Source organism: Talaromyces marneffei, chromosome 6, assembly GCF_009556855.1.
Source record: "Talaromyces marneffei chromosome 6, complete sequence".
NCBI classification, from domain to species: Eukaryota; Fungi; Ascomycota; class Eurotiomycetes; order Eurotiales; family Trichocomaceae; genus Talaromyces; species Talaromyces marneffei.
Window position 1 is genome coordinate 665,925 of NC_072353.1, and position 23,590 is coordinate 689,514.

At 48.0% G+C, this 23,590-nt stretch overlaps 10 protein-coding genes across 10 annotated transcripts; 3 read left to right on the forward strand and 7 right to left on the reverse strand.

Moving 5' to 3' along the window:
• Positions 1-755: 755 nt before the first annotated feature.
• Positions 756-2,822, forward strand: EYB26_007743 (uncharacterized protein; the record flags this gene model as incomplete). Its single annotated transcript, XM_054267004.1, has 2 exons — positions 756-1,257; positions 1,315-2,822. The coding sequence occupies 2 exons, from the start codon at positions 756-758 to the stop codon at positions 2,820-2,822; spliced, it is 2,010 nt and encodes a 669-aa protein (XP_054122979.1).
• Positions 2,823-3,196: 374 nt separating this feature from the next.
• EYB26_007744 (uncharacterized protein) lies at positions 3,197-3,821 on the reverse strand (the record flags this gene model as incomplete). Its single annotated transcript, XM_054267005.1, has 2 exons — positions 3,197-3,240; positions 3,314-3,821. The coding sequence occupies 2 exons, from the start codon at positions 3,819-3,821 to the stop codon at positions 3,197-3,199; spliced, it is 552 nt and encodes a 183-aa protein (XP_054122980.1).
• A 631-nt stretch (positions 3,822-4,452) lies between these two features.
• On the reverse strand, positions 4,453-5,798 carry EYB26_007745 (uncharacterized protein; the record flags this gene model as incomplete). Its single annotated transcript, XM_054267006.1, has 2 exons — positions 4,453-5,083; positions 5,149-5,798. The coding sequence occupies 2 exons, from the start codon at positions 5,796-5,798 to the stop codon at positions 4,453-4,455; spliced, it is 1,281 nt and encodes a 426-aa protein (XP_054122981.1).
• Positions 5,799-6,506: 708 nt separating this feature from the next.
• EYB26_007746 (uncharacterized protein) lies at positions 6,507-7,893 on the reverse strand (the record flags this gene model as incomplete). Its single annotated transcript, XM_054267007.1, has 3 exons — positions 6,507-7,045; positions 7,101-7,710; positions 7,774-7,893. The coding sequence occupies 3 exons, from the start codon at positions 7,891-7,893 to the stop codon at positions 6,507-6,509; spliced, it is 1,269 nt and encodes a 422-aa protein (XP_054122982.1).
• Positions 7,894-8,987: 1,094 nt separating this feature from the next.
• On the forward strand, positions 8,988-11,159 carry EYB26_007747 (uncharacterized protein; the record flags this gene model as incomplete). The annotated part of the gene is made up of 1 exon (XM_054267008.1): positions 8,988-11,159. The coding sequence occupies one exon, from the start codon at positions 8,988-8,990 to the stop codon at positions 11,157-11,159; it is 2,172 nt and encodes a 723-aa protein (XP_054122983.1).
• A 436-nt stretch (positions 11,160-11,595) lies between these two features.
• EYB26_007748 (uncharacterized protein) lies at positions 11,596-12,243 on the reverse strand (the record flags this gene model as incomplete). Its single annotated transcript, XM_054267009.1, has 2 exons — positions 11,596-12,151; positions 12,212-12,243. The coding sequence occupies 2 exons, from the start codon at positions 12,241-12,243 to the stop codon at positions 11,596-11,598; spliced, it is 588 nt and encodes a 195-aa protein (XP_054122984.1).
• Positions 12,244-12,978: 735 nt separating this feature from the next.
• EYB26_007749 (uncharacterized protein) lies at positions 12,979-14,193 on the forward strand (the record flags this gene model as incomplete). Its single annotated transcript, XM_054267010.1, has 1 exon — positions 12,979-14,193. One exon carries the CDS (start codon positions 12,979-12,981, stop codon positions 14,191-14,193), a length of 1,215 nt encoding a protein of 404 aa, XP_054122985.1.
• Positions 14,194-14,647: 454 nt separating this feature from the next.
• On the reverse strand, positions 14,648-15,481 carry EYB26_007750 (uncharacterized protein; the record flags this gene model as incomplete). The annotated part of the gene is made up of 3 exons (XM_054267011.1): positions 14,648-15,086; positions 15,154-15,290; positions 15,362-15,481. The coding sequence occupies 3 exons, from the start codon at positions 15,479-15,481 to the stop codon at positions 14,648-14,650; spliced, it is 696 nt and encodes a 231-aa protein (XP_054122986.1).
• Positions 15,482-16,647: 1,166 nt separating this feature from the next.
• Positions 16,648-18,186, reverse strand: EYB26_007751 (uncharacterized protein; the record flags this gene model as incomplete). Its single annotated transcript, XM_054267012.1, has 1 exon — positions 16,648-18,186. The coding sequence occupies one exon, from the start codon at positions 18,184-18,186 to the stop codon at positions 16,648-16,650; it is 1,539 nt and encodes a 512-aa protein (XP_054122987.1).
• Positions 18,187-20,065: 1,879 nt separating this feature from the next.
• EYB26_007752 (uncharacterized protein) lies at positions 20,066-22,246 on the reverse strand (the record flags this gene model as incomplete). Its single annotated transcript, XM_054267013.1, has 9 exons — positions 20,066-20,379; positions 20,441-20,555; positions 20,616-21,030; positions 21,096-21,546; positions 21,615-21,630; positions 21,689-21,730; positions 21,785-21,833; positions 21,904-21,979; positions 22,045-22,246. The coding sequence occupies 9 exons, from the start codon at positions 22,244-22,246 to the stop codon at positions 20,066-20,068; spliced, it is 1,680 nt and encodes a 559-aa protein (XP_054122988.1).
• Between the last annotated feature and the right edge of the window lie 1,344 nt (positions 22,247-23,590).

Below are 23,590 nucleotides of genomic sequence, written 5' to 3' on the forward strand. Positions count from 1 at the left end.
TAGTGTACTCACTGCGTAGTCAAATAAGGATGCTTATGAGTTGTTTGCTTTTGGGCTTGTCAAATTAAAATAAATTGCCCAGCCCTGACTGGGGGGCCCAGTACACTGGGAGAACAACTTTTAGTCCGTAGGGCAATCAAATCATCGACCAGTAAACCCGCTTTGCTTAACAACACTTAAAGTAGCCATACAGTTTAAATTATCCTTCCCTCCGCCGTCTATCTCCCGTGCTTTTTGGTTTTAAATCTCTCGTCACCCCCATTCTTCATTCTTCATCGTTCACCAGAATTCTTCTTCTTACCTGACTTTCTTATAGATAAAGACATTATCTATATAAGACGTATTTGTTCTTCGTCTTGTCTTGTCCTGTCTATACCCCCTCCTGTTGTTCGTGTCTGCCTTATTCTTTTAAGAACCCCATTGCCGGCAGCTCTGTATACCTTTCTCTCCCCGCGCCGCTCTTCCCGCAACTACAACAAAACTCAAAAATTCATAAAAATCGTCAAGCAAAAATTATCATCGCAACAAACTGCATGGTGAATCAAACAGAATTCGATTGCATTACATTCTTCCTCTTCGACAACCCTCTTCTCTGCTAGCAGGAGTTGGTATGCTTCGCCCGCGCCAAAGTTTCAAGCATCCCGGGCTAATTTTACATTTCTTATTAGATAACCTAACCGGTTTCACTTCTTCAGCCTTTCCTACTCAGAATTCATTACGAGGCGACAGTTCGCTTCACACCACGCCTCGCCAATATGATGGCTTTAGAGTCTTCCCGTCAACAACAATTCCCTTTCTTCTCTCAAGACCAACTCGCTCTAGATCCCGAACTCATGGATTCATACGGTTTTTCCACCATGCAACAAAACCTACACTCCCAGCCTCAAGAGCATGTCCGCTCATACCAACAACAGACCTTCTACGAATCTTCATCGTCGTGGACAGAACAGACTCCAGACATGGAATTCCAACAGAAGCAACAACACCAACAGATGCTCTACCCTGCTGGCGCTAACTCTCCTCCCTCCATGGCCGCTTCACACTATTCCGCTGCTTCCGCTCCTTCTATTGCTAGTGCTTCTTCTTCAGCCATGGGCTCTCCCTACTCCGGCGCTGCTCACACTTTCCAGGAATCATGGATTGATACTGCTAATGGGTTGCTGGGCATGCCCATGATGATGCCCGAGATCGACTACCCCATGGCCAGCATGGAGGGAGATTCTACTTTTGGCGCTGCTGCCAAATTTCCCACAGTTGGTACGTTGCTCTTTCAGCAGATCCTGAGAGAGAAAAAAAATCCGCTTACATGCATAGATCCTTCCGCCATCCACCATCCCATTCCTACATCCATGCCTTATGAAGACCACCAAGTCATGGGTCACTCATCTGGTTTCGTCTCCCCTGCTCAGATTGGCTCTCCCATGCCCAGCCACCAAAACCTTGGTTTGGCGCATATCCCTCAAATGAACACCTCATCCCCTTATCTCGGCGTACAGCACGCCCGAAGCTCTAGCGTCGCAGGCAGTGTCTACGAACGACAAACATCAATCATCTCTTCTCTCTCCCCCCGCTCACACCCAAGCCCAGCAGCTAGCAACACCGACGTAGAAGATGAAGGCCGCGAAAAACGACGATGCCCCTGGCCTGACTGCGGCCGATCCTTCAAGGATCTCAAGGCTCACATGTTGACTCACCAGAGCGAGCGACCGGAAAAGTGCCCCATCCTCAACTGTGAATACCACCTCAAGGGCTTTGCGCGCAAATATGACAAGAACAGACATACTTTGACCCATTATAAAGGGACAATGGTATGTGGTTTCTGTCCCGGCTCCGGATCAGCGGCTGAAAAGAGCTTCAACCGCGCCGATGTCTTCAAGCGTCATCTCATGTCTGTCCACGGCGTGGAACAGACTGCCCCAAACTGCCGCAAGAGGAGTCCTACATCCTCATCAGTGGAACAGCAAAAGCCCCTCCCCGGATACAGCGAAGATGCCACCGGCAAATGTTCTACTTGCTCGGCTACATTCAGCAATGCTCAAGACTTCTACGAGCATTTGGACGACTGTGTTCTTCGTGTTGTTCAACAGGAAGAGCCCAGCGAGGCGATCAACCAGAAACGATTGGCCGAAGTCGCTAACGATGAGGATGTCAAGTTGACCATGGAGAAGCACAAGCTGCTGGATACAGCTAGCCCCGTGGGCAGTGATGAATATAACGAGGATGAACTTAATGACGACGCTGACGATGCTGATGACGCTGATGAATCAAACATTAATAATCTCAACAAAGATGGTCGTTCCGGCAAAGGTTCGCTATCAAAGTCCAACAGTCAAAAATCATCCTCTCGAGTTGTCCTGGGAGCCAACAGCGCGGTCTCTAAAAATAAGCCTCGCGCCATCACCCGACGACGAGGGAACAGAAACAGCTACCCTCAATCATGGGGCACACCAGCCGCCAAGATGAAGACCAAGAAGCGAGTCCTCTGCGCCTATGACGGTCCCCGCCGTCTCTGGAAAGACGAAATGATGCTCGACAACGAATTCGAGGTCCGCGTCCCTCTCCCCGGTGGAGCCGGCGACGGCACAAATCGGAATGCCTACACGACTGACCTCGATGTTGTCAGCCTCAGGAGGATTGAAGGTGTCTTCAGCGCAACCGAGGAAGAGCGTGGCCCCTGGCTTCCGGACAGCTCTAACCGTCTGATGGGTCAGCCAGCTATGCTTCTGCCGGAGGTCACTCAGGAAGATTATGGGTTCGATATTGATGAATTGATGTCATACAAGGAGCCGCCCTACAACAGACAAGATGGCTTATGTGTTTAAAGTCTCATACCATCTTATCACCTGAATAATTCTTCCCTTCTTCATCATCTGTATCTTACATTGATATCATGGTTTTTATTTTTTTTGTTCTGGCATGACATGAGTGAGCATGGAGCGTGTTTTGTGTGTCTTTCATTTTCAAGCGATTGACTGGGTTATATCGGGGAAAATTCGGTGGCCTCGTTTTACATTTTCTTTCTCAAAGAGAAAATCCTACAATATATTGTGTGCTAATACGTCTCTCTGCTTTGGTTTACGGTTATTACTACAATGAATGATCCGAGGGATCATGTCTTGTCTTAGACTCTGGAAGTTGGGACAATGTTTAAAGAAGATTTATTATATACTGAATTGGATTGTGATACCATTACTCTCTAAACTTTTGCTCGATCTTCTGACGAGGTAGTAGTAGCAGCAGCTGTAGTATGCGTATGATAGAATCTTCTAAGGTTGTATTACAATTGACTTTTTCATTCTGTACTCTCACGTACTAACAAACTTTTCAAAAAACCCCTTCACAGACTCCAACATCGGCCTCTCTTCATGCTTCACCCCCTCAACACTAACCATAACACAACTCCTCACTCCCACCTGCACCCAATTCTCACACAACCGATTTGTCGCTCCATACCTCCCATCCTTAAACTTCGCCATAGCAACCTCGTCATCCTTTTGATCCTCTCTGATCCTCCCTCTAGCCATCGCATAAAAGATATCCGTATCCTGATCCCCGGCCACAAACATGGACGGAATGCCCATCACCGCTTTTATATCCAGCGGCGCACCAAACACTTCTTCCCAATCCTGCACTCCATCCGGAAACCTCTGCGAGAAATTGAGAAAAGTCTGCGTCCCCGGCGCACCACAGGCCAGCGCGCGCACTCGCCGGGGATGCAAATACGCAAATCGATGCACAAACTGTCCGCCACCACTATACCCATACAAACAAAATGCGGACGTATCAATCCTCCTAAACCTAGCGGCGGCCTCATCAATCATGGACAACAGCACCTGATCATATCGAACATCCTTGTACGTGATATACTTATAATTCGCCGTATCCTGTGGATCAATCAGTCCCACGGGGAACAATGGGGCAAGTAAAGCGCAGGAATGGGTTTCTGCAAAAGTAGAGAATTCGCGGCGTAAGGTGTAAGGGTTGCGGCCGCTGCCATGAAGCAAGACTATCAGATTCAAGGACTGCGGTGTTGCGGGGAGAGTGTAGTAGTTGCGTGGGATGTAGAGGAAGTAGCAGAATCGGGGGTCTGATACACAGGTCCACGCGGGGCTGCTGCCGGTGTAGAGCAGTTCAGAGGCTACACGAGGGTCGATGTTGTCTAAGGATTGTATTGGGTCCATAATTAAAGCTTAGAAAAGCGTTGAATGATGCAAAAAAAAAAAAAAAAGTGGTCTGGTTCTGGTTGTTGAGGGTGTTTGTCTTGTTAGATGTTTGAAAATCCGACAATCGGATTGTACCGGTATGTCCGGTGAGTACGTCCTTCTCCACCCTCTCTCGCTCTCTCTCTCTCTCTCTCTCTCTCTCTCATCCCCAGATTCGATTTCATCTTTGATCTTGTTTATATTCTGCTATTCAATTGGTATCTCGATTATATATACATTATCTGGTCAATCAACCTTCTATGGCAACAATCACAAGTGCGCATATATCATCCACTTTCCCTCCCCGGTACCAATGACCGGGATAGTATCTTTGGGCTTCCTTAGCAAAAGGCCCGTCTCGTCGCATGTCGACGCTGGCTAGTTTTGCTTCTCCGACTATTGATGCTGCTAGAAGGGCTTGGAGGGTGTGGTGGCTTTTGTGGTGGGGGGTTGGAGGGATTGATGTTGAGGAGGGAGAAGATGACGGAGAAGATGGAGTCTGTCGATGCAATCCGCCGGGCTGCGTTAATGCCTGCAGTTCTTCAGACGGGCAAATAGCAGCGTTCTTTGAACTCTCCTTCCATGCACCGGTGGCCAGCATTCGGCCCGTTACTATTTTCAAGATATCTTGATTATTCAGGTTATCAAATACACCATCCGTTGCGAGGACGAGAACGTCCCCATGTTGCATGGACAGCGTAGATACCGCCGCATCTCGCGGCGAATCTTCGAAATATACACCGCCAAACATGTGTGCCTGTTCGCGCATTCGTCGCGGTATAATGTTCAGTTGGTATGGGGTGTTAAACGCATGTGTTTGCGGCGCAGAGTACTGATGAACCGCACCAAGTCGAAAGAGTACTGACCCTGAATCTCCAAGGCTGTTGAAACACGAATAGCTAAATTAGCAAGTTGTCAATCCAGTTGAATCGAGAATGGTACATACTTCGCCAATTCCACGGTTCCACTCGTCAGCGCAACTCCAACCGACGCCGTAGTTCCACCTGCAGTAATACTCTCATCCGCCACTACAGAGTCGTATCCCTTCTGGAGAAGCTCCTTTGGCCGTAACTTGCGCTGACTCGCCTCTTCCGTCAACGCATGCTGTGCCATATACGTGCACAGCCCGTGTGAAACATCGGCAGGATCGATCTTGTGTTCTGCCCATCCTCCTACTCCATCGGCTACTGCAAATGCAATGGCGCCGGTATCCACTGCGCCGACTCTGCTTGCGAAAAACGCATCTTCACCACTTGCCGGCCTCTTTTGTCGGGATCTTCCCTCGCCAATATTGTCAAGTGAGACCCCAATTGCTTCGTGTATGGTAGGCTCGAAGTTGTAGGTATGTTTTTCGGGATTGAAGCGGCGGCCCTTGGCCGAACATGATCCAGCGACTCTATAGGATATGCGCGATGATGGTGATGATTGTGACGATGACGACGACGAGAATTTCCGGCTCAATCGAAGGGATCGTGGTGTGCGACGAAGCGCATGATCTTGAGTGCAGAACTTAGAAGAAATCGAAATTATTTGTACAAGGGTTGGCCGCCCCATGCAGACGTCCGGCACTGCCAAGGACCTTGTAGCTAGCAACATCTTCGCTGGTAGCCACAAAGTGTGCGCCGATTGCAGAATTGGCGCGTATATGCAATATCCTTTCCTTTTTCCAACCCTAGCATGGACGAAACAAGATATCCTAGTTCATTCGCAATTCGCATATTATGCCGTTGTGCGAGTCGCGAATACACGCTTTTGTCCTAGCTTCTCTCAGCGATTGTTGCGATACTGTCGAAACTGTCGGGCGCAGCATATGCGCTTGGTCGTTGTATAACAATCCTTTCGATTGACACTAAGCAAATTTGGGTATTCACATAAAAGAGGCGATAAGCAGATATACAAAGTGCGATGGGGGGAAAATCCCTAATGGAAGGGATGACAAGTGGGCCAGGTCGAAAAGAGAGAGTTGCTACCGCGATTATCCGCCATCTTGTTTTTGTCGGGGAGGAGCTGCTCCACACGCTGACGTCTTCACTGTAAGCTAGTTAGTTAGAACCCCGTACGTACAGTCACTACAGTGTAGACAATTATTACTCTACATAAGTTCAGTCTAATGGATTAACTATGCGTCGGCAGTGATTATATAGTTCATTGCTTGATGTGAAACGGCAACGTGACGTATGTACAATTAAACCCTACGAATCCAGAACACCAAATACCAAAGTAATATCACATGGCAGAAAATGGAGAAGTTAGACATCCAAGGGAAATTGAAGAAAAGGGGGATTAATCCAAACAAGTAATTTTCTACTCCGGTCCGTCAGGTAATGACTTGATCGCGTCTTGAATGAGTTGAATGAGCTCATCAATATCCGGCCGCTCAGCAGGTTCAACCTGCAGGCATTTCCGGACAATATCCTTGACGGACTCACTGATCCCGCCTTCGCCAGAAGACTGTGACGATCCGGATGCAGCAGGAGTGTTAGATTTGGCCTTTCCTTTAGCACTGCTAGCGTTTTCATCTGGGAATCGCCAATCACCACCTAGAACGCACATGCTCAAGCTACCTCCGGTTTCCTCGCTTCGGGCTTCGAACGGGCTTTTGCCGACTAAGCAGGCATAAAGGGTGCAGCCAAGCGACCAAATGTCGACTTTGGTGTCGATGATGGAGCCAGTCTTCACGTCGAATAACTCGGGTGCTCGGTATGGCATCGTGCTGTGCTCTGCCGCCGTATCTTGTACTGCCAAGGCGAGAGATCGTGACGTAATTGCAATCGGGCTTGGGGCAAGGGAGCCCAAGTCCATCAGAATTGGCGTTCTTCCGTCGTCGTCAATCATAATGTTTCCTTAAGAGAGAATATGGTTAGCCAGAGCCACACATCATCCAGTCAGGAACCTTACCAGGTTTGATATCTCGGTGGGCATAAGGTCGGAATTCTCCTTCACCCACACCTTCCTGACTGCGAGTCACCTCATCATCCATCAACGGTTCCTGCTCAACATCCTCATCCATGCCATGCGTATTTCTTCGTTTCGGTTTTCCAACTTTCCTCGACAGCTCTTCATCCGCTTCTTCCCCTTCTATCCGCACACCCCTGGCTTGACGGGTAGATGCAGAACCACTCTTCACTCTATATTGATGCATAGCTTTCAGGGCTTTGGCAACACCCAGCATAAGCGTCATCAATTCCTTCTCGGGGAAACTGGTATGATTGACGAGGTTCGCGTTGATGGCATCTTGGAGGTTGCCGCGCTGATAGTAGGGAAGAAGAATATAGACAGTTTTGGAACTTGAATCGTCACCACCTCGGAATTTGTTCGCTGATTCGTTCACCACGCAATGGTCATAAGACTGAATAATATAGGGATTCGGTGTGAAAAGGCTGTACGCCTCCACTTCTTTCAGCGCTTGCGACACGGATTCTTGGCCGAATGGACATCGTATTTTCTTCAAGGCGAACAATTCAGAGGTACTTTTGTCTTGGACCAAGTAGACATAGGAAAACCCTCCCTAAAAAGCAATAAACAGTTAGGTCGAATTCACCAACCTCTCAGTGCAGGAATCTCTGCCTACCTCACCCAGTAGCCGGAGTAGCTTGAAGCTACGGTTGTTGATTTTCAGCTGTGGAGAACTAGGAAAGCAGCACATGCAATCCGTGAAGGTGTAAAGAAGGTCAAAAAAGTACTGCGCCATCGTGTAATATAATCGAGACTATTGTACTTTCGGCTGGGATGCAATCGATTTCCGATCGGGCCGTCGAGGTCTTGTTGCTCGTTGGGATGAATCGAATATGCGCAGGAGTCGAGAGCTTCCAGAGCTTCCCGTGCAGTGGATCGCAGGTATCAAGTAAGCTGCGTTAGAATATCCCGTTGATCATATATAGACGTGGTATCAACAATTCAGGCAATGCATCGAGTACTGGCACATTGCTTTGTTGAGAGATATCTGTATGTAAAAGGTAGTTGGATTATGTCTGTTAGAGGTAGTCAGGTGAAGACGTATGCGAGATCCGCGAGCAGCTCGGGCGGGTTAACTAGGATAGCGCCTGTCATTCGTAGAATGTTTCCTCAGCAGGAAGGAGCAAGCATCCATGGTTCCTGCCCGTTCCCACACGGTAAATCAAAACATTAAAATGCCTTCTATTTCTCTATTCTTTCTATAATCTGTCTATAATTTCTTACTTATGAATACCGTTAAATGTACATCACGCCCGTCCTTGCCTACTCGTTACCCCTTTATTTCGTAAGGGAATGGAAAAAGGGTTGCATGCGAAGGAAAATGCCAGATTAATATACGTGGAGACTCGTTCTCATTGGCTGCGCGCGGACATCTCATAATTTATCTCTCGGAGATCCGACAACAACAGACTGACTTCATCTGCTTCGTCATTCATGCAAGCAAGGACTGCCACACACACTCTCTCGCAGCGCCTTTGACTGTGCTTTGGAACCATTACATTCCAGTTATTTATTGTTCAATCATAATTTCATCAATCTTTTACTGTTACGCAGGATGCAGTGCCGCTGAGCATCACTCTGGTTTGATTGTGTCCCGTCGATGCTTGAAGGACCCGAACCCACCCCCCACCAGCTCGACTCGTTGGACTCCTGAACCGACACTCCCTTTTCTTTAGACAAAGAACGATTACAAATCGAGCAACACTTTCCTTTGCGAAATATATACTCCGTACTGGCAGCGGCTTCTCTTTTCTCGTCCGAACGGACATCATCCAGTTACAAAGCCTCGAACGGATTCACAGAAAAAGTCGACCGGCCGACATTATCACAATGGCTGCCTCCGACGAAATCCGGGTCGGGGACCAGGTAAACGTCCCCGGAGGCATGTATGGTACAGTTCGATTTTTGGGAGTCGTGGATGGGAAACCAGGTCGTTTTGCAGGAATAGAACTGGCCACCGAACACGCGGCCAGGGGAAAGAACAATGGAGATGTCGATGGACGAAGCTATTTCAACACGACCGTTCCCGGTGCTGGCATCTTCGTGCCCATTAATAACTCGAAATATGTCACGAAGAGAAACGTCGTCACGCCGCCAACTCCGTCTCGTCCGTCTGTGGTGACAAATTTCAGCAAATCCGTCGGCCCACCGTCGGTGGCTCGCCCCAAAGTGCGTCGTCCATCTCTACCTCGTCCTGAGTCTCCACGAAGTGCACCATCGACCAAATTAACCTTTGGCGCCCTACGAAGTCCATCTGCTACTGTTCCCAAACCAATGTCAGCCGGTTCGCTAGGTCCGAACGGCTTTCCACGTAGCCCTCAAAAACCCTCTTCCAGATTGTCGAATCGACCTTCTTCCAGACTCAGTGTGGACGACGACGAAATCCCGACACTGTCAAGGCCTTCAATTGGGAGACCGAGCAGCAGTGGTCGTGGCGCTGGTAGCCAAGAGATACAAGCACTGCAAGAGAAGATCAAGTCACTGGAAGAAGAGCTTCAAGCTCGTGATAGACAGCTGGACGATCAAGCCTCGGTTCTAACGGAGTTACAGCAGAGCATCACAGAACTTGAGGGACAAGACGGAGCTTCAATTCGGGCCCAGCTACGAGAAAAGAACGAGAAGATCGCGCAGCTTACGGCGGAGTTTGACAGCCACCGCGCTGATTTCCGAAGTACCTTGGATACCCTCGAAGTTGCAGCTACAGAAACAGAAAGGGTTTACGAAAAGCGCTTAGACGAGCTCATGCAGCAGAATCGGGAACTACAAGATCGTGGTGAGGATGTAGAGGCGGTTGCCTTACAATTGAAACAATTGGAGGAGCTGGTTTCCGAATTAGAGGAAGGATTGGAAGATGCACGACGGGGTGAAGCAGAAGCGCGTGGCGAAGTTGAATTCTTACGTGGTGAGGTGGAACGAGCACAATTGGAATTGAAACAGGAACGAGAAAAGTCCGCCGCTGCATTGAAGGATGCTGAAGGGCGATGGAACGGTCGTGAATTGGAACAAAAAGACGATGAAATCCGAGGCCTAAAAGCCATCATCCACTCACTCAGCCGCGGCGAAGTGAATCCAGCCATGTTCAATACAAATGGAACGTCTCATGGCGACTCGAGGTCCCATGATACTGAACGTATTTCTCAACTGGAAGAACGAATCAAGGAACTTGAAGGTGTCGCAGAGATTCGTTCGTCCCGTATAGACGAACTACAGAGAGAGCTTGGCCAGAATCGTAGCCCTCTTGGACGCGATTCTCCAGGACGAAACTCGCCAGCACGCAACTCTATAGGATGGAACTCTCTAGGACGAAACTCGATGAACGGATCAAGGAGTCGAAGCGGCACTGTGACTATTGCTCCGTTAAGACAGATGAAATCATCTCATTCTGCTAGAGGAAGCCGTAGCAGCAATCCTGTCAGTCACGGTCATAGTTTGTCAGATAAGACCGTGGTGCCTAACGATTGGCAAGAAACAAGGGGCAGTGGTGAGCCGGGACCTCTGCCGATCAGCTCATACCGAGATTTCTCTAACCATCGAGACGACAATGATGATTTGCGTGATTCTGATAATCAGTCCTCCGAAGGCGGCTCGCTATGGTGTGAAATATGTGAGACCAACGGCCACGACATCCTCACCTGTACGACCTTTGGCACAAACACAAGTGGCACTGATTCTATGAACCAGCAATATGAACACAATGACAATGAGTTCAAAAAGCCGCATCGCGACGTGATTGCTTCGGCTCCGGCAGAAATCCCAAAGAAAATGGAATCGCCAGTGATTGGTCACCAACCCGAAGTGAAACCAGAACCTATGGAGGCTATCTCTCCTTCACTGAGGACAGGTCGTGACACAAGTCTTCCAGGCTTGAATGGCATGGGAGGCATGTTGTCTTCCATGGGACCCGTAGCGGGCAAAGCTTCGGGAGTTATTGACGAAAGCAAATGGTGTGCGTTGTGCGAGCGAGATGGCCACGAGAGCATTGATTGTCCTTTTGAGGATTAATCAAGTATGATGGGGACGAGTTACACGCCACGATATGACGACAAGGATCTCATCTTTTCCATACGCATTGTATTATACTGATGCCTGACTGTCGCCATGAGCATATTATGTTCTTTTCTGTCGTTCCCTTTCCCTTCCTTTTGTTGCCCTTACGGGGGCTAATTTCCCCTTGTACAAAGTTGTTCTTCCTTTCTTTACATGGTTTTATATTAGCCTGCTGACTGGCTTAGCGATTTTTCTTCCTTTCCTTCATCTTTTGACACTATTTGACATTCCCCTCTGTTTAATATCTTATGCATGAAGGAAGCCTTGATCGTGATACTTCTATCTAACTATTATTTACTGTATTAATACATAATTATCCACAAGAATGACATTTGAAATCAGTATGAGTAGGAGTCTCCTAGCCCAAACAACCGTCTCTCAAGGAAGGCAATCACTCCGGAAACCTCGACGGCTGCACAACCTGACCCTCCCCATACCTCACCGCAGCCACGGCACCACATTTCTCACAAGTCCTCTTCTTCTCATCCGCGCCAAACTCCTCCACAACTTCTTTCACCTGCGTCCCCAGATCCGTACACACAAACCTCTTCTCAAACACAATCGTTCCCTTCCCTTTACACTCCTCACTCATGCAATACCACCTCATCGCATCCTCCGCCCCCTCCGCTCGCGGCTGTTCCAGCACCACACCAATCGTATCCTTGAATCGGACTGGACAATGAGGTGTATTCGCCGGCAACAAAAACAGTGATCCTTCGTGGATGGGCACGTCAACGAATGTAGGTGGTGAGGTGGCTGTGTCGACGGTTTTGAGCAGCATAGATCCTCGGTATTGGTAGAAGAATTCGGGCGTGGAGTTGATGTGGTAGTCTGTTCGGGCGTTGGGGCCACCGACGATCATGACGGTGTAACCGGCGGAGTTTGAAGGGTGGTAGACGCAGTAGTTGTTGACGGGGGGTTGGAGGAGGTGGGAGTTGGCTTCGAGCCTGTTGGTTGTTAGTCGCATTGAAATGGTTGACATTGTTGCGTTATATGAGATGGCTTACCATTTGGGGATGTTGAGGGATGGGGGGAGCATTTTGTAGGCGTTTTATGTCTCTTTAGAAAAAAGAAATATGAGGATATAAGATCATATGAAATGGTTCACAACAAACTCTCTCAGCCTGAAGGAGTTGATATAGTTGTATCAAGATGATTAGAAACCGCGCATGATGTACGAGGGGAACGGATGAGGGGTTGCCGTCTTGGGAAAATCTCCGTCAACAGCATGAATTACTAAGGATATTAATCTTCTATTTCTTGCACTTAATGCAATTATTGTACGCTCCATATCTACAGTTACTATACAAGGGCGTAAGGATGTCTAGTGGTTTGAGTTGCATTTCCTTTGTTAGCTTTTACATCTACTATGTGACTCATGGAGATCCATCAGAAGTATAGTCTTCCGCACTTCCACCAGTACAACTATTGATAAGCATTGATCGAAGAGTCTATGAATTGGTATACGAATACTCAGAACAGCAACTTGTAAGAGAATAAATATCCTATGATTCACATTGCAAGATCAATTGAATCGAGAAAAAAATATTGTATGATGCTAATCGCATCTCTTATCGATAAACGGGTCACGTGCCACTTATCGCATCGAGCTTTACCCTTTTTGAAATTTTGATCTTTTTCAATTTTCTTGAGACTTCAAGAACTTCAACTTCTCCCAATCTCCTCGAATAACGGGGCTCGGGAGCCGCACTTGAAAATCAATTTGCCATTCTATCATAGAACGAAAATTATATCTCTAGTGATAAACATCAATATGGCCCTCTCCCAACCCCCCGTGCGCCTCACATCGCAAAAGAACTTCACATACCGACTCGTCCTGGCAACTCTCACCGGTAGACCAGTACAGATCTCCCAAATCCGCTCCAACTCACCTTCAAACCCCGGTCTCGCCCCGCACGAAATCTCATTCTTGCGTCTTCTCGAAGCCATCACCAATGGCTCCCAAATGGAGATTTCATACAGTGGTACCATTGTGGTCTACAAGCCAGGTTTGATTACCGGCAGCGCCGCAGGATTGGGCACGACGAGTAATGGTGTCATAAAGCATGAGATACCGTCGAATTGTACGCGGGGAATCAGCTACTTTTTGATTCCGTTGTGTCTTCTTGCACCGTTCTCCAAAGCCCCGATGAATGTGCTCTTTACGGGACCCGGTGTGATTACCTCTGCGACACCGACGGGAGATATCTCGGCTGATGCGGTGCGAATGGCGATTTTGCCGTTATACAAGATGTTTGGAATCTTTAATAATATCGAGCTTCGCATAATGCAGCGATCGAATCCCGGTCACAATGGGAAAGGTGGTGGTGGAGAGGTGCAATTGGTCTTTGGCCATCAGGTGCGATTACCGAAGACGTTGCATTTTATGAACCCCGGAAGGATAAAGACGGTTCGCGGAGTGGCGTATTCGACCGGTGTATCGGCCTCAAATAATGCGCGTATGATTCAGACTGCGAGGGGAGTGCTTAATCCCCTGGTGCCTGATACGTATATTGCGTCTGATGCGTCATCGGCACCGCTTGTTCCTGCGCCTGAGAAATCGAACCCAGGCGGAAAGAAAAAGGTAGGTCTGGGTTTTGGATTGTTCCTTGTCGCTGAGTCTTCGACTGGTTGTTTGTTTTCTGCGGATATTGCTTCGCCGCCGGATGGAGGTGTACCGCCCGAGGATATTGGTAAACAATGCGCATATCAATTACTGGAAACAATCTCAAAGGGTGGCTGCGTCGCGCCTGCAGCTGCGCCCACGATGTTAATGCTCATGGCCATGGGGTCGGAGGATGTTGGACGATTACAGCTTGGAAGAGAGGTGATTGGAGACGAAGCAATGGTTCAATTTGCGCGCGATTTGACTAAATTCGGAGCTGCTGGATGGGGTATTCGAGATGCGCCTGGAGAGAACCATGAGGGTGATGTTGTTGTCAGTGTTGTTGGGAAAGGTATTGGAAATGTCGGACGGAAGATTGCTTGATTTCTGCGCTATGCTATCTTTGCATTCAATATTCGAACGCGAGACGTATAGGCTACATACACACATATCATGTTGCCGAAATGCTTCATGAATCAATATCCCCGCGAGACACCACGCACCTGTCATTGTATGAAATGACTGAAGCGACTCGCGGCCGTGTCATCCATTGCCACGGCATTTCCTGAGATGGGTTGATCGAGCCGGACAGCCACTCTCATATATCTCCACCCTAAAAAGGCAGACAGCACCCAACTGCTTGCATCTAGATACCCATTCAATGTACTAGACTTTTACGATTCGATGTATATATCTTCAATTGAAATTCCTTTGATACAAGTTTACGCTCCAAGATATATGCAGCCACCATCCACACTCGTGACAGACTATAAAATGGACTAACGATTTCACATTGCATATCTTTACACGTATATATCAGCCACGAAACCATGCATTTTTACAAAGCAGCAAGGGCCATCGCAACAGCAACACCACCCATAGCCCACTGCGCATTTCCAGTAATTTGGGGCATACCACCGGTGCTCACAACTGAAGCAGAAGCCTTGGCGGAAGCAGTACCAGTAGACGAAGAGCTAGCAACAGTCGACAAACCGGATGTAGTGGAGGCAGCAGAACCGGTATGAGCAGCGGTGGTAGCAGCGGCCTTTGTAGTCGCAGAAGCCGTGGGTGCGGTGGCCGAGGCAGCGGTGGTAGCAGCGGCGCCAGTAGCGGCGCCAGCTGTAACGGTCACAGCAATCCAGGCGGATGCGTAGTCAGAGGGTTCCAAAGTGGTGGTTGATGTGCCGGGGAAGTTCGCTTCAGCGCCACCGACAGTTTCGACGCAGACGGCTTCGGAAGCGCTGGTGTTGATATCACAGTGGAGGTCGGCCCAGGCACTGGTTTTGTTTTTTTTATAATTAGTCAGGGCTACAAGAGTCAGACCTTGTAGGGAGAAAAACGTACATTGACCTATCGCCGTCGACCATCTGGAGTGCCATGGTCTTGGGTCCTTCGGTCATAGTGAAGCCGGTAGGGATGCCGCACTCGGTGGAGTCGGTGCCGGGGGCGCATGCAATCGCGTATGTGGTCGCAGTGGCATCCTGCCGATACCATTAGCATCGCAAAATCGTCACATACTTAATAAAACTGATCACTAGAATGGTAAACATACACTGCCAACGATAGACGCAACAAGCGGCTGCTGGTCGAAGAAAGGAAGGAAGATTGTGGTCACGGAATCAGCGGCGACAACAGAGCTCAAGAGAGCCATGGCGACGGTGGTAGAACGCATGTTGATTTGTAATAGTTATATATGTCAAAATTAAAGGACAAAAATAATGTTTGTAAAGTGATTGAACGAATGAATAGAACGTGACTGAACTAAACGAATGACTTCAGTTAAAATCGACGAGTAACGAATGTAAGGTAAGTGTATCGAATGCGAAAGAGAAGAAGCAGAAGAAGATCGGATCAATATCAGATCACATGGTGGAGAGTTCCTATTTAAATGTTAGGGTAAGACAAAATAGCGCCCTCTTTTCTTCAGAAAATGGCAGAGTTCTCGGAATCTCCTGCCTAATCGCGGCGCAAAGTCCTACAATGGCATAGTACCAACTTATTTGAGGTTGTTGATTGGACGGCGATGGATCTAGAACAGGCCTTAAAGGATTTACTCTGTAGTAAGGCTTGAAAAAATTAAGCTTGGCGCCCAGTCCAATAGTTTCATATACTGAGCATTCTGATTGGCTGAATTTGTGATTAGCGTTTGAGGCTCTATTGTGGCTTTTCTAAATATGGTTTAGTGTTGAATAAGCTTGTTATATAATTGGTCAGAATATATTTTAGCTTACGATTCTTTCCCCTTAGGGTATCGGCGATGTCCCCCTGAATGGTCCAATGTCTCTTGCGAGGGTTAACTAACTTGCTCTGTAGAATGGAGGATCGGATTTGAGACCTATCTAGTTTCATATAAACACTTGTATGATACATGCAGATCTTAACTATGTATAAGTTAGCGAGCCACGTTAACGGTTATGCGGAGTATGTCATCAAATGATATACGTAACTTAACTTAGTAACTTAGCTGTAACTAACTATATCAATTTGAAAGACTAAATGGAAATTAATGCATAGCTGAGTACGCGTGCAAGTACGCACTAGGCCAGGAGTGAATCAAGCCTATACAAAGCAACATACCAATAGACAGACAGCGTAGCATCCTTTGAATCTAGCCACTTCAGTTGTGTTTACGTGACTAATAGGTAAGAAATTTCCACCGGCGTTATTGAGTTTAGAACTTTGTATAGTTTGGATGATGTGTGTTAGCATATACCTGGAAATATATATTTCTCTTGTAAGGATTCAATGTTATTATTATTATTATTTTGATTACTTCAGGCTAGTACTGAAAATATTGTCCATAGAAAAACCAAACGCCTGGGACTCGCACAGAAACTACTAGTAGATGCTATACAGAAGCATCGCCACCAAGGAAATTACCCCTGGAAGACTGACATGTTCTGTTGAGCCGGCACCAGTATACAAGGTACCAGTGGCACTACTCGTCGCGCTCGGGCCAGTGGGTTTAGTGGTCGAGGAACTGACGACGGCTGTTGCAAGAGAACCTGAGCCAGAGCCAGAGCCAGAGCCAGAGCCAGAGCCAGAACCTGAGCCAGAGGTGGAACCTGAGCTCGGGCCTGAACCCGATCCTGATCCTGAGCCTGATCCTGAGCCAGAGCTAGAGCCAGAGCCAGGGACAGAGGTCGTGTGTGCCACCGCAGTAACGGGGCAGATGGTGGTGGACAGCACCACGGTCTCAGTAGTAACATACGTAGTGCGGGAGTTTGCGGGGCAGTCGGATACAGTAGATGGGCAAGCGGTGATGGTGGCGGTGAGTGTGCTGAAGACTGTTGAGGTGGTGAATTGTTGGCTGTCGTCCCCGGAGGTAGTAGTCTGGCTTGCGACAGGGACACTGGTTAAAGTGGTCGACTTTAAGCATCTTCGTGTGGTGGGCATACTGCTAGTCGGGCTGCCGCTGGTTGCCTGGGCCGGAGGGATCACAGATTGTGAGGTGCTGGGCAGAGAAGAGACGGCGGCGGAAGAGGAGGGGATGCTGCTCGGGATTCGAACGGCAGAGCTAGAACTAATGGCGGATGGAATGGCGGGAGACGAGACTGCCGCCGAAGAAGAAATCATGGATGGTACTGCCGAACTAGAACTAATGACGGGTGGAACGGCAGAAGACGAGACTGCCGCCGAAGAAGAAATCATAGATGGCACAGCAGAGGAACTAGCAGTGACGGTAGGCGGTACTGCAGCGCTGGAACTGGTCGAAAACACAGAGATCGCCGTCGGGGTCACCGTAGAGGTGGTGCAGGAAGTAGTCGCAACGCCGTTACTTAATTTAATGTTATCAAGCTTGATTGCAGCACCTGTGAACGATGCGACGCTAGCTTGGCAGAATGCATAGATCTCCAACAAATGAGTTCCATCGGTGGAAGGTGTATAGACGGTAGCAAAATGGGTCCAGTCCATGCTGTTAGTCGTGAGGGTGGCACTGGTACTGCCAATTGTGCTGCCATAACTGTCCATATACCAATAAAGGTGGCAGCTCTGTGAAATGCCACTTGAAAGCGCCGACAGGGACCAGTCCAACGATGCTGTGTATGTCATGCCTGCCTTGAAACCGGTGACATACTGGTAGATCATGATGCCGGAGTGCGTTTGTATGTCAGTGGCCGCGAGATAATAGCTGCCGTCCGACGCATGTCCACTGACGACGGATCCGGAGGTACCGGAGGCAAACCCCCAGCTACTGAAGCCATCTTCAAAGGACGGGTTGACGATCAAGTTGGGAATTCCTGTGGTACAGGTGACAATGGTGGACGCGGTGGCGGCTGTAGTCGTGGCTGATGATGCGGTGCTGCTCAATGTCAATGCCAGACTACCGGCTGGCAAAAGGGTTGCCAAAGCAGCAGCAATTGCCCAGTGACCCATGGTGGAAACAAATAAACACTTGGAACGAATGTACGCTATGTTCAGGGACAGAAGCCAAGCGAGCGAAATTCGATCTCCCGAGTTGCAGGGGAAAACCGAGAATGATGCACGATAGTTTCTACCAACATAGTACTATGGGAAAAGGGCACACTGGCTAAATATATATCCTTACTTCCATCTTTCATGAATATGCTATTTAAGAACTTAAACCCGTATCCATCGGCTGTTTTTTCTCTAGATTCGAGGGAGTGGATTCTATGGCTTGTTGGTTGTTGGGTGACACGGATGACAAAAATCGCGTTATGCAAGTATACGGTTACAAACAGCATAGGCAGGCAACCAGGAATAACAGATGCGCTGTGGTGAAAGACTGAAATATAGATACAGTAGATATCTTCTGCAAGCCCTGGAAATCACCTGTTTGTGCTGTTTTCTGTGTACAGACATGAGGACATCCTCGGGTGTTCATGTCGAAGTAACTTTAAGTAATTTGGCTTTAGGGAAGGCCGGCGAGACTAGGCTACTTCTAGACTAGGCTGTCGGCTGCTCGCTCTCGATTTGGTTGTTGGTAACCCTGATAACCCTGACCCTACATCTATGATAATTTTCCAGAGGCAGTGTCAAAGATGAGGGAGGCCCTCAAAATCAGAGAGAGAGAAAATCCAAGGACAAGATCCCACTGAAATGTATAAGAGAATGAAAGGACTTGCAGCTTTGCTACTTACAAGTAGAGATTAGATCTAAGCTGTAGTAATATAATAAGCAAGCCTTGATAAGACAGCAGAAGGCAGAAGCTAGTGCCAAAACATGTATATTAGAGATTATTAAGATTAGAGAATCGCTTAAAGAAGCCTCGACAGAGGGTACCAGGCAAGAAGAGGGGTAGGGGACCGTGCGTGCAGGTGATTGGGATTTGGGAGCATTCATGATAAATTGTGTTTCTTCCGGTTGACAGCGGAACTTATAAAACTGAGGCGATCTCCCTAATACTCTGATAACTAGTTGAAGGTTAGTGCCTGATCAGCAATCCACCTCCAGTACGGTGCTCTTTTTAGCGGCCCCAAGGTCCCGTTTCGTTGCAAGACAATATTCGTCGGCCGATTCTGCCAGCAGCCTAGGAAATCTTTCTGGATATTTCGAGAAGAGGAACTCACAGGAGAGACTCTCGTAATTATCAAAACCGATGCAATTTCGTCACCAGAAAACATAGGTATAGTCTATCATCGGGCGAAAAGGAAAGCCAGGATATCACTGAATAAATCACAGAGAGATAGCCTATGCAATGCTGCTAAAACACTATACAATTCAAGACAGCGTCGTTGCTATCCGGCAGCGCCGGCGAAGGCGTGAAAGACGAATGCCGGGTTCAAGTAGGAGCCTTCATAAGAAACAGCATTACAAACCGCTCTTAAAGGACGAGTCCATGCGTCATAGAAGAAACGGTAACCTGATGGGTCCGAGAGTATGTTTTATCCCAAGCTATTTCTTGCAGTGATGGTCGCTTGCTCCTTTGTGCTAACAGTTCATAGGACGAAGAGGAACGCTGGTGCTGTTGTACGTGTGCCGACGTCATGCTTTGGTCGACCCCAACTTGTCTTTTCTGCAATCACAATAGATGTGTACTGTGTGTAAAGGCAGATTGAGAGGTAATACACGACTTGAGACTACAGTATATACAAAACATGATTAGTAGGGGTGACGTCTTGTTCCTCCTCAATATGACCGTCGATCCGAACCCTACTCTCCAGGTCTGTCCACCCCAACTATCCCCCAATTCTCCTTCTCTCGCGGCCTGCTCTGTATCCCTGACCATATTGGCCTCAGTCACGCCTGGCTACGCCTAGCCACTCCATTGGGTCCACATACATTGCGGTGAGGTCTATAGCATGCTCATACCCATTCCTTTTTCAAGCAGCAGTCCCTTAATCCCTTCCTGGTTCCCAGCTGAAGCGGCCTTGAGCGCATTCACGAAATGTCCACCTTGAATATTAATGCCCGCGCCGTTATCAAGCAGTAGTTTCATGATCTCCTTATGGCCTTTAAACGAAGCCACCTGAAGTGCATTGCCAAAGTATCCACCTTGGAAGTTAACATCGGCACCTCTATCAAGTAGGAGCTTCACAAATCTGCCAGCCTTATGATCTGTAGTTCTCACAATCTTTGTTTGAAGTTCTTTAGTAGCATCTACGAGATCTAGGTCCACAGAAGGTAATATGGCTGTGCATAACAGATTGGATATCTCTTGTGTACTAACCTTTGGAATGTTGATATTGAAAGGGCAAACCTGTCTGTTCAGTCGTACTGGAAGAGGAAGAAATAAATAAAAATTTGAGTAGCGACAGTATCGCAGTTATATCTAAATACATCCTCTATTTCATATCGTATTACCAATTCCAAAGACAGTGGCCCCCGTTCTACACCTTCGCAACCAAGTTCCCTCCACTGAGATACCAGCGGGCAACCCCGAAGCAAGACGTGCCGACTAGCATCACCACACCAGCAAAAATTTGGAGTTGCTCAAACGCACCGTCATCGCGCACCTCCATCGCTCCACCAATAGGGCTGGCCACAAGCGCCGCGATTGCAACAGTAAGCCATAGGGTGCCAGATCGGACACCGATTTCTCGAATATCGCTGATCTGCGCCGTAAGGGCCGGGATCAGGGAGATGAACGCCCCCGAAGCAAATCCGTAAAGACCCGAGAAGAGAATAATTGGCGCGTTCGCCCGTCCTGGGAGCCAGAGCGCAAGGACGATGATCCCGGCAAATGCACACATCGCCACCATGGTGTTGAACCTCCCCACCATATCAGCAGCTATTCCAGGAATGATGCGGCCAAATAGACTGGAATGATTGCCTCACTGTTAATCATTTGACGGTGATGGGGATCGGGAATCCACTGCTCATACCTTGTCGCATTCAAAATTGGAATGAGATAGCCGGCCAACGCGGGCGACATGCCTTCATACAGTGCTTGGACAATGATAAAGTTGAATGGCAGATACATACCCAAGTAGAACAACGCGCACCCTGCGCTCAGCATCAGAAAACGAATCCCCTTCAGTGGTCGCAGGTAGTACCACAATGAAACGGGCTTCGGATGCGGGGGTAGACGCGATGTGACCGTGGGCAGGGCAATCACTAGGAGGACCAAGTTGATGAAGGTACAAATCCGGATAGCCCAGCCGAAATCCAGCCGTCCCAATAAGTGTTCAAGAATGATCGGCATCACCACCCCGCCAATGCTAGTTCCGGTGAGGAGGACCCCAAAGGCAAAGGCTCGTCGTCGATAGAACCATGTGCTACAAGTGCTGAGGGAAGCAGTGAACAATGCGGCATCGCCGATACAGGTACAGACGCCTGTCCGACGGTGTCAGCACTAGCGTGGTTGGACACCTTAATGATGCACGGGGGAAGAGAGGAGATACCTTGAGACAGAATGAACTGGTAGTATTCGGAAAGAGAGGCTGCACATCATCATGCCAGAAACATGCAAAAATACTCCCGGCAAGACGAGCGCATTCGGGCCATAGTTATCATATAACTGGAAACTTGAGGATCAGCTATCTGTTCCGGCAGACATTATCAGTCCAATTACCTTGCCAGCAATAATTCCTCCCCCGAACAGAATAAATGTCTGAATGGACCTGTCGTGTCACAACCAGTCTACGATTCAGCAAAACAGGGCGTATCACCCGGGCAAAAGGGTCAACATACGAGATCCACGAGATCTGAAAGGCCGAATAATCCTTCAATTGATTTTCCTGATAGTAGTTTTGAAACACGCCAAATGCTATCCAAGACGTTCGGGTGAGCGTTCCTCTAGCAAAAGTAGGCAAGCAGATGATATCTGCTTACCGTTGACCCAGCCAAAGAGGGAGAAGAAAATGCACCATCCGCCAACGACGTTCAACCAAGCCTTCAGACCTCCATCTGGAAAGGTTTGTGCGTCGTACACCGGCGGATTGCTGGGACACTGCGCAATTTGCGTCGCTAGCTCATTCTCGCCTGGCTCGGGGATGCTCAACTGTTCATGCAATGTCAATGTCGGGGCTGTCATTGTGGTAGCAGGAGGAGGGTCAATGAGCTAGCTGTGCTGTAAAACATGGCGAAGAGGAAAACAGGAGGTGTCCAATCCAATCTTTAAAGGATGTCGCTATGCATGCATTGCATCTGAAGCTCGGTCATGAGAGATAAATGATCCATTTGCCAGCGGCACGGGCATCTGTGCGAGGCAGGGGAGTTAATGATCATATCATCGGCTCGAAGTCCTAACTATAGTGATCTGCCTGTCATGGCTTCTCTAGCTCCTGCATGGTAATCATTAGTGCGGCTCATGAGATCTTAAAGGCTTGCCGTTTACCCGTGATTAGCACAGAGTACCGGTATGTTAGCGGAATTTTTGATGTTTAGTGTACGGCACCCGTCCCCTAATTGGGTCTATCCTGTATTTCCGAGCGGTGCTTTGTTGAGAAACTGAGTGGGACGCGTAACGTGTTGTGCTCTGTGTGTCGTGTGTCTATTTAAGAATGAAAATCTCTGGATAGGCTGCCATACTTACGAAAATAGGGCTTCCCATCTGCTCATCTGTACTTAAACCAGACTAAATCTCACAGAGATCCGTGGATCATGCCCTAATGCCATCTTCAATGACCAGAAAAAGGCCCCATATAAATCAATGCTTCAGTATAGCCAGCACATACGACCATAGGGTGTGGAAAACAGGGCTTCCCGTCCGCTCAGCCGTACTTAAGCCACACGCCGGTTGGTTAGTAGTTGGGTGGGTGACCACCAGCGAATCCCAACTGTTGTATGTTTTTTATATTTTTTTTTACTTTTTTTTCCCCTTCTCATTACTAAAAAATGAGAAAGAAATGCAGGAAATATAATAAACTAACTAAGCTAGAATTAATGGCATCATTCTGTTGCCTGAGGCTAAGTGCTCCCATGGACCTATATTCAGGTGGAGGAATATCCTCAAATATCTTTATTCTACGGTTTGATGCTTGGATCTCCAGCTCAACCTGGCTTAGCGATTGCTTATTTTTAATAAGGGATATGGGCTTTTGTGTATCACTACGATCTTTCAAGAGCCTCTTTATCCTAAACCCAATAATTAAAGCAACAAATATTATGAGCCGCACAGGTCTATTTTCTGTCACCATTAGATCATAGTGACATGTAATTTCCAGTAAGTATGGTTGTATCATGAGTATCAACAGTTGCTTTGAAACCCTAAATAGGAGTGCTTTCTGCTTTTGGTCCTTAGTCGCAGATTTTAAAAACCATGGATCTCTTCTATCTGATGTTTTAGGCCATGAAACAAAGATCTAGATTCCTGAGCTGTGTGCTAAAGACCACCCGTTGATAACTCGCCACATTCGTATATACAGCTCTTGACGTT